General features: G+C 34.8%; 1 protein-coding gene across 2 annotated transcripts in view; it reads left to right on the top strand.

The window, feature by feature from the left end:
* HPGDS (hematopoietic prostaglandin D synthase) overlaps nucleotides 1-13,787 on the top strand; it is a 37,127-nt gene that overhangs the window by 3,701 nt on the left and 19,639 nt on the right. For both annotated transcript variants that reach the window (XM_074274546.1, XM_074274545.1), the window contains exon 2: nucleotides 11,377-11,518. In XM_074274546.1, coding sequence (XP_074130647.1) covers nucleotides 11,386-11,518 — 133 coding nt within the window. In that variant the 5' untranslated portion in view covers nucleotides 11,377-11,385. The remainder of the gene's footprint in view (nucleotides 1-11,376; nucleotides 11,519-13,787) is intronic.

Raw genomic sequence — 13,787 nt, 5'->3', positions numbered from 1 at the left:
GGCCATTCTTCTTCACAAAAGGTAGATTTATTTAGGGGAAGGGGTTTCAGACAAAATGAAGGGATACAATAGAGAGCAGGAATGGTAACTCTGAAATAGAGTTGGGAGATCATATAGATAGAAAAGGGAAAAGACAAGTTACCTCAAGGGAAATCACAATTAACCAGGAGAAATACTCCATGAGGTGGGAGAAAGCTATTGTCTGGCAGGTTACATTGACCAGAATTAGCTAGAGTAAGGAAATTGGTGTCATTAGAAGGAAGGTACTATGAGGGAAAGAAAGAAAGTGCCTCATAATAGGCTTAGTCCTGAAGAGTATTAGCAAAGATTTTCATTATAAGCAAAATTTTTTATAGAAAAAATGTAGCTTTGGGGGTTGCGAAGGTACAAACTGAAGAGGGAAGGTCTGGGAGCCAGGTGGAAGGCCAGGTCCCAGACCTGCCTAAAGATATGCCAATCAAGATAGTCTATGAAAGCTTAACTTCTTTTTTCTTTATTTTTTTTATTAAAGCTTTTTATTATTCAAAAGATATATATGGACAATTTTTCAACATTAACCCTTGCAAAATCTTGTGTTTCAATTCCCCTCTTCTCCTCATTTCTCCCCTAAATAGCAAGTAATCCAATTTATGTTAAACATGGTAAAAATATATACTAAATCCAATATATGTAAACATATTTATATAATTATCATGCTGCACAAGAAAAATCAAATCAAAAAGGGAAAAAATGAGAAAGATAATTAAATTCAAGCAAACAACAAAGAATGAGATTGCTATGTTTGTGATTCACACTCAGTTCCCACAGTCCTCTCTTCGGGTATTGATGGCTCTCTTCATCACAAGATCATTGGAACTTGTCTGAATTGTCTCATTGTTGAGAAGTGCCACATTTATAAGATTTGATCATCATATAATAGTGCTGTTGCTGTGTACAATGATCTCCTAGTTCTGCTCATTTCACTTAGCATCAGTTCATCTAACTCTCTCCAGGCCTCTCTGAAATCATCCTGCTGATCTTTTCTTATTGAACAATAATATTCCATAACATTCATATTTCATAATTTATTTAGCCACTCTTTAACTGATGGGCAAGCCATTCATTTCCAAGTAGAAACATTGCTGGATATGGGTATGCACAGTTTGATAGCCTTTGGGGCATAGTTCCAAATTGCTCTCCAGAATGGTTGGATCAGTTCACAACTCTACTAATAAAGTATTAATATCTCAATTACTTTCTCACATCCTCTCCAATATTTGTCATTGTCTTTTCCTATTATCTTAGTCAATCTGACAGGTGTGTAATGGTACCTCAGAATTGCCTTAATTTGCATTTCTCTGATCAATAGTGATTTAAGCATCTTTTCATATGACTAGGAACGGTTTAATTTCTTCATCTGAAAATTGTCTGTTCTTATCCTTTGATCATTTATCAATTTGAAAATGGCTTAAATTCTGAAAATTTGAGTCAATTCTCTATATATTTTAAAAATGAGGGCTTTATCAGAACCTTTGGATGTAAAAAATGTTTTCCCAGTTTATTGCTTCCCTTCTAATCTTGTTTGCATTAGTTTTGTTTGCATAAAAACTTTTTAACTTAATATAATCAAAATTATCTATTTTATTTTTTCGTTCAATAAAGATTTCCAATTCTTCTTTGGCCACAAATTCGTTCCTTCTCTACAAATCTGAGAGATAAACTATACTTTGTTCTTCTAATTTGCTTATAATATCACTCTTTATGTCTAGATCATAAACCCATTTTGATCTTGATATATGGTGGTAGATATGGGTAAATGCCAGTTTCTGCCATACTAGTTTCCAATTTCCCAGCAGTTTTTGTCAAATAGTGAATTTGTTTCCCCCAGAGGAGGGTTATGGGTTTATCAAACAATAGATTACTATAGTTGTTAACTTTTTGTCCTCTGAACCTAATCTATTCCATTAATCAATTGACCTATTTCTTAGCCAAAACCAAATGGTTTTGATGACTGCTGGAAAGCTTAACTTCTTAACTTATGGTAATAAGAAATTAGTCTGGGAAAGCTAAGTTGTCTCAAAGGTTGTTATCTCTATCTTTAAGGATGCTAATTATATTGGAGAGAGGATAGATGAATTAACAATAGATTAAATTTCACATTATTCAATATGAACTGGATTTAACAGTTCATATCAGGAAGATACATTAATAAATGCAGAGAAGTAGGGTGTTTGGGTGAGAGTGATTTTAATTAGTCAATCAATAAGCTTTTATTAAGTCCTTACTATATACCAGACACTATACTAAATACTAGGAATAGGAAGGTAAATACAGAGTCTTCCTTCAAGAAGTTCACATTCTAATGGAGAGGAGACAGTATGCAAATAATTATGTACATTCAAGATATATACAGTATAAATGGTAAATAATCACAAAAAGAAGACACCAGCAGTGGAAAACAGGGAAAAGAGACACCCAAGAAAAATCTTTTGCATGAGGTGTGATTGGACTTTAGCCTTGGAGAAAGGCAAAGAAAGTCAGAAATTTGAAGTGAAGAGGGATATCATTCCAAGAATGAAAAAATGAGTGAAAGTGCAGAGGACAGAAAGATGAAGAGGACCAATGTTGTTAAATCTTGGAATCTATGAAGGGAAGTAAGAATATGTGGGAGGAAGTAAAATGTAAAAAGACTGGGAAGGTAGGAAGGGGCCAGATTGTAAAAGCTTAAAAGCCAAGCATGAGTCTTGAGACAATAGGGAGCCACTTTAGGAAGGTCATTTTGAAGCTTAGTGGAATAGTGGAGTCCAGAATGGGGAGACTGGAGGCGAGCAGACTCATCAATAGACAAGGTTCAGGTTGAGTTAATGAGGGCCTTCATTAGGGTAATGCTGGTGTCAAAGGAAAGAAAGGAACATATTCAAGAAGTGTTAGAAAGATAAAATTGACAGGTTTGGGCAATAGAGTGAATAGAAGGGCTAAGAAAGAGCACCAGGAGTCAAGAATGACACCTTGATCAGGATTCAACAAACCTGAGAAATCATCTAAAAATACTTTTTACATTTTAATATAAAATTTTATTGTGTAATGAGGACCAAATGAGCTAATAACTAGTGAAGTGCCTGGCACATAGTAAATGCTATAAAAATGTTAATTTTTATTATTCTAATAATTCTTAAAAACCATTCTTAGGGGATTTGACCCTTGGTTTACCAACTTCTGTACAGGATGACTGGCTAATGAATGAATGGCCTAGTCATTTCTCTTCATTAACTGAGCAAAGAACCAAAATGTGAACCATTAATATTTAGTGATGATTCTAAAGGAAATCAGCACTAGTAACAAAATTATCCTACTAATGTCCCCTTGACTTTGTTTTCCTCCTTCTGTTTTTTTAATTATTAATGCTCTTTTCTTTTGATTTTACTTTTATTACAACTCACTAACTTCCTTGCCAAATAGGAGTCCCCTTTCAATAAATAAATATAACCAAATAAAAAGAAATAATTGTACCTGGAAAAAAAAAAAAGAATGACACTAATGGTTTGTAGTATGATGGGACCTTTGATAATAGGAAAATTGGTAAGCAAGGAAGACTTAAAGAGGAAAGTTAATGAGTTCAATTTTTGACGGGTTGAGTTTTAGATGCCTATAGGCCATTTAGTACAAAATGTTCAAAAGAGAGTAGATTACTCAAGACTGGAGGTCAGCAGAGAGTTTAAGGTCAGATAATAAACCAAAAAACCATCTGTATTGAAATGATAAGCACATTCATGAGAACTGATGAGATCACCAGGCAAGATAAATGTAGAAGAAGAAAAACAATAGCCCATGCCAAAGACATCTACAGTTGGTGCCTCCATTTCCTTTTTTAGCTTCTTAAACTCTCCCATGAAGAAGAGAGATTTAGTACAGTAACTAAATGGAGATGGTCAAATCAAGAGTAGGAATGAGAGAGGAAACAATCTCTTGGAGGAGATGGAAAGGATTCAAAGTTACATGTAGAGGTGATTCCCTTGCCAAGGAGAAGCTATTTCTTTGTGTGGAAAAAGGAGTGATTATTGTAGGGGGAGACATCTGAGTGACATGAGATGAGGCAAAGGGGAGTATTGGAAGCTTTGTGTGGATGACCCATTTTTTCCAGGGAAGTATGAGGCAATCAATCTTTAGCTGATAGGATAGTGGGAAAAGATGTCAAAGCTTGAGGAAGGGTAAAAAGTTTGGAAAAGCTATTGTGGTAATGGGATTTGTAAACTGGTTAGGAAAGTATAAATGATTTGTCTTGCTACAATCACAATGCAGTTGAGATTATGTAACATACATTTATAGTAGACCCAATCAGCATGATTTTGTGATTTTCTCCAGTTTGATTTAGCATAGGAGTGATGGCACTACATGGAAGTAGTAATCTGAAGTCATAGCTTGGCATAGAAGGAGATAAATCCTGAGAGAAGATGAGAAGGTAGAGTCGATTCACCAAACAGTTGAATTAAAGGGAGTGTAGCCAGTACAGGGGTTATGATTTCTTGAGGATTAGAAGTCACTGTGAGGATTAAGGAAATTAAGAACTGTATAGTTTAAAAAAAAAAAAAGGTAAAAATGACAGAAGATAATCCTCAGATAAAAGAATTTCACACTTCATGAACATGGAAGTGGAATATGTTTTGTTGATAAATGGCAAGATGAATGATACGACTTGGTCTGAGTGTAGCTGAGGGAGAGATGAGAAGGAAACCATGGAAAATGAGTAGACTGAGGAATAGGAAGTTAGGGTATATGAGGAAGTAGTATGTTGAAGTACACTGCAATGAGAGCAAGAGTTGGGGAGGCAAGACCATGAGCCAGAAACTGAACTCATTGAGAAGGGAAGTTCTGAGGGCCACTAGACTAACAGATTAACCAGAATCATACCAGTTCAGCTGCCAAGTCACAGTGTACTAAAAGATATATTGTAAATTTGTCTGGCCAAAGGCATGAGTAGTTTCATGGTTTCAAAAACAATTTAGTTCCATAACCATTGATTAAGTATCCACTGTCTCATAGACCAAAGTCTGGTGTGTGCTACAAAGGTTCAGGAAATAGATACCGAATTCACTCCAAAAATAACTCTTAATGAAACTAAAGCCTTAGTATTTACATAAATATATTCATCTAAAGTCATAAGGGTCTTATATAGTACCTTTAAGCCATGTAAAGTTTTAATGGCAACTTGGTAACATATCTACAACTTTGTTTTAAAATATTTAAATCATTTTATTATTTGTTGAAAATGATCAAACAATTCCCCATGTCATATTTTCCTATTACCATGAATTCTAACCAAAGACTTACTTAATGTTATTGTTGTTGTGTCAATTAGTAATTTCTTACCTTTATGACCCCATAGACCACACTATCCATGATGTTTCTTGCCAAAGAGTGGTTTGCTATTTCCATCTTCAGCGCATTATGATAAACAGATTAAATGACCTATCCAGGGTTACACAGCTCATAAATATCTAAAGACAGATTTATTTGAACTCTGATTTTTCTGATTTAAAGCCCAGCACTCTATTCACTAAGCCATCCAGCTGCCTCCTTATATTACTAGTCTTTTTAAATTATTAATAAGAAAATGAAGAGAAAGACTTCTGTTTCAGTGTTAAGAAAGCATCAGGTTTTTCTTTCATCTGCAAATGTAATATCAAGAAAATTTGAACCAAGATCTGGTTTCAAATTCTGCCTCTGTTACTTTAAGAACAGGCTTTATTTTTTAAGTGTATGTACTCTACTAGTAATGTTGTACTACCTTTGAAAGTTAATGTGGAATAATGGAGAGAGTTCTGGGTCTGGTGTCAGATAGACCTGGGGTCCAACTTCTGTTCTTATCAATATGTTACCCTATACAAGTCACTTAATCTCTCAGCCTCAGTTTCCTATTTCAAAAAGAGGAATGATAGTACTTGGAATATTTACTTCTCAATATTGTTGTGAAATACAAAAGAGAATGTATGGAATATTCTTTGTATTTTTTGTGTTTTCTTGTGTTCTGTGAAATTGGCCATAGAAATCCTCATCTGGAATTCTTGTCTTTCTCTGTTACCTGTTAACAAAGAATGTTATAACACATAAAGTTTTTCTTGGTATTAATGATTGTTTTTAGTAACATATGGCTTACTTTAGTTGGTTTGGGATTTGAAAACATGTATGAACATACTCACATGAATACCCAAGGAACAAAAATGCTTCTAGTTGGGGATTTTGGTATCTATAGGAACCAAAAATAGAGATTTGTTTCCCAGGAAAGATAATTATTCAAGTAATGGCAGGAATGTAGTATAAAGGTGCTGCCCCTTAAATGAGCTGTGACTGTTGAAAAGATGTTTTGAAAAAAGATAAATATTCTTCCTCTGTTTGTGGAGTTGAGACAGTTACCCTGATTAGATTTATTAGATTTATAGATTGTTCCAAAATTAGAGACAGATAGTTGCCTAGCAACTTCTAGTTCTTCTAGTGAAGAATTCTAATTCTTTTAGTGAAGAATTCAAAACTAATCTTTAAACTTCAGTGAAATAGTTTATAAAATATTAAAAGAACCAGAGAAAGTCTCCCAATTGGTTGGAGGAGATGTAGGGAAGATTTATAGAAAGATGTGGACTAGACCAACATAGAATGAGAGCAGTGGATGGGCAGTGACCTATATATAAGGGAAGGGAGTGTTTAGAAAGCCTCTCAAGTATGGAAATTCTTCAGAGTATAAGAGTAAATTTTTAAAATGTGTTATCTTATGTATTTCTATATTGTGTAGGTAGATATAGAAACATAGATTGGGAAACTTTAAAGATGTGTTTGATTTAACCCACCCATTTTAAAGAATTGAAAAAGCATTTCTAATATATTAGTATCTCACAATATGTCTTTTTTTTTTTTAAATAGCCATGTCAAAATAAATGAATGAATGAAAATAACATTCTGGATGGTAAAAATTGAATAAAGAACAGGAATACAAAGTAGTATGAGGCATAAAAATGTTTTAAAAGCTGCCATATGAAAGACAGACTTGGTTTGCTTGGTCCCAAGGAAAAGGAGAAAGACAAATGGATGAAAGTTGCAACAAACAGATTCAGGCTAAATGTAAGGAGAAATTGAAGAATAATTAGAGTCACCCCTAAAGTGAAAAGACACAGCTCAGGGAGAAATCAATGTCCTCCCCCAACTCTTATTGAAGGTCTTTAAGTGAACACTAGATGACCATTTGTCTGTTAAAATATATATGAGATTCTTGGTGAACATAGACTAAAATATTTCTGGAGTCTGTTTCAATTCTGACATTCTGTGATACATATTTTTATCAAAAATAAAACATCCACTTGATCAGTCTATTAAAAATATTTCAAATGAAAAATAAATTTAGTATTAAGTGCATGGCAGTTATATATCCTTTAGGTTTTCTAATTCAGATCTTCTGCTAACTCTTCCAGGAAGGTTTTATTATCCCTCCAATCTGCCTAAAGGAAGGGAAGTTCCTAAACAAGTAGGACCTTTTTTGGTGTCTTTTTATCCTAGCACATAGTAAGTACTCAATAAACCCTTGTTGATTGATATTTAGTGGTCATTCCCTCCAGAAATTTCTTTGTATTTTCCTATATGGGCAAATGCTATGTTCTTCTCCCCTCCCTTCAATATCCCTTTCCCACAATATCCATCATTCCTGCCTTTCTCCACTTCCCTAGCCAGGGGAACATATGATTCTTGAGTTAAGCTAGACCCTGTTCTCTAGGCTGGTACACTCTCACCAATAGTTGAACTCCACTGTGTTTCCCCTTCTACGGGCCAAGAACTCCCATTTTTCCATCAATCTCAATTTTTCTATAGAATCATCACTTAACTTTTCATTCTGTCATTAATCCTTCCCATCACTTATATCTAATCAATACAGCTATCCTTTCCACATTGTGGGTGGGGTTCAGGAGCACAGAGGCCTTGTGATCTGGAAAATCTACATAAATATTTTGGCCCTCTCTTCATATCAGAGAAGAAAAATGTATATATTTATGATATTAAAACATAAAATAGATTGGTATTAAATGATGCTATACATGTATTTTATGCATTTTTTGAATTTCTAAACGTTTTCTGTGCTGTCTGCTAGGCTTTGCATTTTGTCTGTGGCTTCTGCAAAACTCCCCTCAAATTCCCATTTAATTTCTTATGACAACATGAAAAGTATCGAAACTGTGATAAGGAAAGTCAGATATGGAGGGGATAACTGTATTTGTAAATGGCTTGAAATGTCTCCTAGCCTACTAATGTATGCTGAAGTCACCTTCTGTGGTTCTGATATGTCAATCAACTTGTCACACAACAAAAGAGTTTTTCCCAGAATGCATTTTCAGGTGTCAACAGTTGCTAATGCTGTGTTTGTTATATAGTCTTCACCATTCATTTCTATTTATTCCATCTGGCAATTACCAGTTGTAAATTAGATGGTGATATTTTAATTGGATACTCTGGATAAGAGAGGAATGAAAGATTTTCCACTCCCATTTCACTTCATGCTATCACACCATACTAGCTTCGTTAAAGTAGGCTCTTTTTATTGAAATTGCAGCAGTGGATCTCACTGTGGCAAGGGTATCTAATACCACTGTGTCTAAATGGAAGACAGAGATAAGAGGAATTTCATATGAGTTATTATTTCTACTATTTTCAGCAAAGACCAAGGTGACATCGCTAGATAGCCAGAAAGATATTTCCTCTTTTGGTCTTTCTTGGTCAAAATTAGAAATTGGAAGTAAACTCTTTGTATGTTTGAGGATGCTAATATAAATTTTTCTAATCTGAATTTGCATGATATGAATTTGGCTTCTCATACTAACATTAACAGTTCAAAACATGGAATTTCCATTTCTTGTTTAGTTAGAGTTCAACTTCTCCTTTAAGGAAAATATTTATTTAAATCAGTCAGTGCTAGGCACTCTACTAGGTGCTGGAGATATAAAAAAAAGACAAAGAGCTTCAAAGAGCTTACAGTCTAGTGGAGAAGACAATATGCAAATAGCTGATTTATCTTTGTAAATTTAATCTGGCCTCAGACACTTACCTACTGGGTGATCCTGGGCAAATCACTTAATGCTATTTGCCTCAGTTTCCTTATCTGTAAAATGAGCTGGAGAAAGAAATGATAAACTATTTCAGTATACCTGTTCAGAAAACCCCAAATGAGATCATGAAGAATCAAATGATTGAACAACATGACCATACAAACTATAGTTAGGATACAAACTGAGAGGGAAAACAATTAGGGAGGACTGGAAAAGGCATCTTGCAAAAGGTAGTATTTTAATTTCAACTTGAAGGAAGCCAGGGAAGCCAAGAGGCAGAGATGAGGAGAAAGGGTGAAAGAAAATGTCTTGTTTGAAGAACAGCAAAGACTTATTAAGCACCAAATATATTTTAGGCACTGTACTAGACAATTCAGGTATAAAGGCTAAAATAAAACAACATTTGTGCTCAAGGAAATTTTAGTCTGTACTGGGAAGCAACATACAAAGACACACAAAATATATGCCAATAAATACAAAGTAATTGGGGGACAGAGAGTCACAATCAGCTAAGGTATCAAAAAAGCTTCATGGAAAACGAGGCACTTTAAGTGATTTGAAAGGAAATTAGAGATCCTAAGGTAGAGATGGGGAAGTTGGATATTCCATAAATGGAAGACAGCCAGTTAAAAAAATAAAAACAAAAATGGAGAGCTAGGAAACAGTACTATAGGTAAGAAACGGCAAAGCTAATTTAACTGAACCACACAACATTTCTAACAAAAGAGTTATTAATCCTGGAAGTCACTGGAATTTTTTGTCAATGAGTTACTTGATTAGATCAGAGCTTTAGAAATAGAGCAGAGCTTTAGAAAAAACACTTCAGCCACTGGTAGATGACAGATTAGAAAAGGGAGAAACTTAATGCAGGATAACCAAAAAAGCCATTGTGATAATTGTCAGTCAGTAATAAATATTTATTAGGTATATATTATGTGTCAGGCACTGTGTTAAGCATGGGGATGCAAAGAAAGGTAAAAATCACTCCTTGTTCTCAAGAGCTTTCAGTCTAAAGGGGAAAACAACATGCAGACAACTATGTACAAGCAAGCTATACACAAAATAAATTGGAGGTGATCAATTGAAGAAAGACACTAGAATTATGGGAGATCAGGAAAAACTTTCTGTAGCAGGTAGAATGTTTTGTTGGGACTTAAAGGAAGTATGAGAAGCTAGAAAGCAGAGATGCAGAGGGAGAACATCTCAGGATGGAGGACAGCCGGTGAAAATGCCCAACACTATGAGATGGAGCTTCTTCTTGTAGATCAACCAGTGTCATTGGATAATAAAGTAAGTGAAGGTAACACATGTAAAATATTAGAAGACTAGAAAAGGGGAGCCATATTATGAAAGGCTTTGAATGCCAAGAAAGATTTTTATTTGATCCTGGAGGTGATAAGAGTCATTAGAGTTTATTAAATAGAAAAGTGACATGGTTAGATGTGCACTTTAGAAAAGTCACTCTGAAAAAATGAGTGTAGGATGAACTGGAGTGTAGAGAAAATTGTGTCATAACAAAAACAAATAAGCAGACTATTGCAAAAGTCCAGGCATGAGGTGATGAAGACCTATACCAAAGCGGTGATACTCTCAGAGAAAAGAAAGGGATATATGGGTGAGAAAAGTCATGAAGGTAAAATTAATAGATCTTGAAAACAGATTGGATATTGGTAGGGAGGTAGAGATTTGGATGGAAAGATAGGATTGAGAGAGATGAGGATTCAAAGAAGAACCTGGGAGATGAGTAAGGACTAAATTAGAATGCTATCCATGTAATTAGAGAAAACAGGATGGAGAAGAGAAAGGCAAAATATCCCTTCCCTGGAGGAGTTCATATTCATTGGGATAGACAACATATAAATAAAGGTGTATATACAAAATATATACAGAGTGGATGAAAGGTAATCTGAGAAGAGAAGGCACTAGCATCTGGAAGGACTAGGAAAGGTTTCCTTCAGAACATGATACTTAAGGGGAATGCTGAAGAAAGCCAGGGAACCAAGAAGTAGAGGTGAAGGAGCAAAGTATTCCATGCATGTGGATAACCAGGCCAAAGGTATGGAAATGGACTGGAATATTGGAAGAACTTTGCAAGTGGGGCAATATGTCTGGATCATAAGGTATTTTGAGGAAAGGAAATATGAGAAATCTGGAAAGCTGGGAAGGCATCAGAAAAAACTTTAAATGCTAGAGCTTATATTTGATTTTTGATGTAATAGGGAGACAATGAGGTGATTAATTACACGTATTGGTGATTTGTGTGTTGTTTTTCCTCTGGAATGTCCCTTAAATAATGTTTCCTATTCTTCTTTTTTAGAACTGTACCATGCCACACTACAAACTCATTTATTTTAACATGAGAGGAAGAGCAGAAATTATTCGTTACCTTTTTGCCTATTTAGACATACAGTATGAAGACCATCGGATAAGTCAAGATGACTGGCCAACAGTCAAACAAAGTAAGTGGAATAAGTAAGACATTGATTTAACCAATGGGTTTAGAACCATGATGGTTTCTTCTTATGTCCAGTAACAATGGCAATTTCATGTACATATTAAAAGATCATTTCCAACTTTTGAGTAATGGCAAGAGCTGATTATTCAGTGTATCAACACTCACAGTTATCACTTTTTTGAGGCTATTTTTGACCACTGGATTGGATTAGCACACAAATGTTTAAAATTGTGGGAGGAAAGAGATATCCATTAAGAACAAGAGAATCCACCTTGCAAGTCCTGAAGAATGCTCAAATGAATATTGTAAAGGCAAGATAATTTGCATATACTCCATTTAAAAATATTTTAAAGGAACTTTTTCCTTATTCTAACATTTTATTTTTCTATTGAAGCTGATACTTAATCTTATCTAGATTTTGTCTTTTCATTTTTAGAATCATACATAATATTTCACTAGCTATCTGGATCTATTTCTGGCAGTGGATTGATACTGATATGTGGTAACTTAATATTCTTTCAAAGCTGTCTAGAGCAGTGAGAAGTTATGTCCAGGGTAGTACAGTATATGTCAGAAGTAGAACTTGATTCCAGATTGTCTGAGGTGTACTCTCTCTATCCATTGTGCCACATCCAACATTTCATTGTCTTTTTGTGACTATAAAATCCTTATTTTACAAGGGAAGAAATGAAAGTTATATCAGTGAAGTGAGTAACCTAAGTTTAAAAGCTTTTCAGCAAAACATTCCATTGAATACCTAGGATTTAGAGTTACGATGGAATTTAGTGATCATTTAATTCAACTCTTTCCTTTTTTCAAATGAAAATATAAAGTCTAGAGTAGAGTATCCACATAGATAGTAAGCAGAGAAGAGAGAACTCAGGTCCAGTTCCTCTTTCGTCCTATACCATGCTTCTTTCTTTTAGATAACAAGTTTCTGAACTAAGTGTTGATGTCAGCATTTAGTCATAAGTAATTTTTTTTCAGTAAATATACATCAAAGAATTGAATTCTACTTATTTTCTCAGAATGTCATAATTCATATTCTGATTGCAAAGTCAATGTTTCATTTTAATTCTATAAGAATGTTATTTTAAGCAAAATCTCTACAAATGTGGAGTAGACCTCAATGGCCAATTAGTCCAAACCCTACCTAAAAAGAATCCCTATAATAATATACCAAACAACTGGACATTTGGAATCTACTTAAAAACCCAAAAGAGGAGCAATCTCTCTAGTCAGCCCCCTTCCCCATTTGGACCATTCTAAGCTTTTCCTGATTCCTGATGATTATTAATCCTCTTTTCAACTTCTTCCCCATTCCCCATCCTCCATCACTCCTATGTTCTTTGAGCCCAAACAGAACAAGTCTAATCCCTCTGAAACTTCTTCTTTCCCTTCTCTATCTTCTTTTCTCCTCTTTCTCCTTTTTTCTTCTCTTTTTCTTTCTACTCCTATGTGGCACGAACTCAACTTAAGGCCTTTCACTATATGAGCTGCCTTTTTTCTAGATAGTCTTACTTCAGAAACTCTAGAGTTCAGAAATGAATACACTACTGCATATGAGACTTACCACATACAAAGAACAGTGCAGATTCTCAGTTCCTCAGTACTGGAAACTATTATGCAAACTCAGGATGGCATTAGCCTTTTTGGGCTGCCACATTGCCATGCTGACTCATATTGAGCTGACAATCTACTAGTCTTCTAGACTTTTTTTGGACAAACTAATTATTGATGACATCTTCTCCACCCTATACTTGGAAAGCTGATTTTCTTTTTATTGTTTTTAAGTATAAAATTTTACATTTATTCCCACTGAATTTCATTATATTAGATTCCATCCAATGTTCCAGCTTGTGGAGATTTTTTTTGGATCCTGCCTCTGTGGGTCAGTGTGTTAACTCTTCCTCTCAGCTGTATGTTATTTTACAAATTTGATGTTCATGCCTTTGTACTTATATCCAAATAATTAATTTACAAAGCACAGATCCCTGAGCTAATTAGCTGATAGCACAGTGGGGCCTGGAGTCAGGAAAACCTAAGTTCAAATCCAGCATCAGATGGTAACTGTGACTCTAGGCAAGGATAGATCATTTTCCAGCCAAAAAGTGGAACTTCACATCTTGTGACTTTGGGCTGGTCTAGAAGTCTTTTCAATTGGGAAGTCCCAGTATGCTAAAAAGAGGAAGTGATCTGTCCTAGTCCAGAGGCCTTGTGAGGATTATGGGCTCTGAGGCTCATAAATTTAGAGTTAAAAAGACCTTGCAGGC

This window comes from Sminthopsis crassicaudata, chromosome 6 (assembly GCF_048593235.1).
Source record: "Sminthopsis crassicaudata isolate SCR6 chromosome 6, ASM4859323v1, whole genome shotgun sequence".
Lineage (NCBI taxonomy): Eukaryota > Metazoa > Chordata > Mammalia > Dasyuromorphia > Dasyuridae > Sminthopsis > Sminthopsis crassicaudata.
Note: the sequence above shows the minus strand (reverse complement) of the source record. Positions and strands in the feature narration are given on the sequence as shown.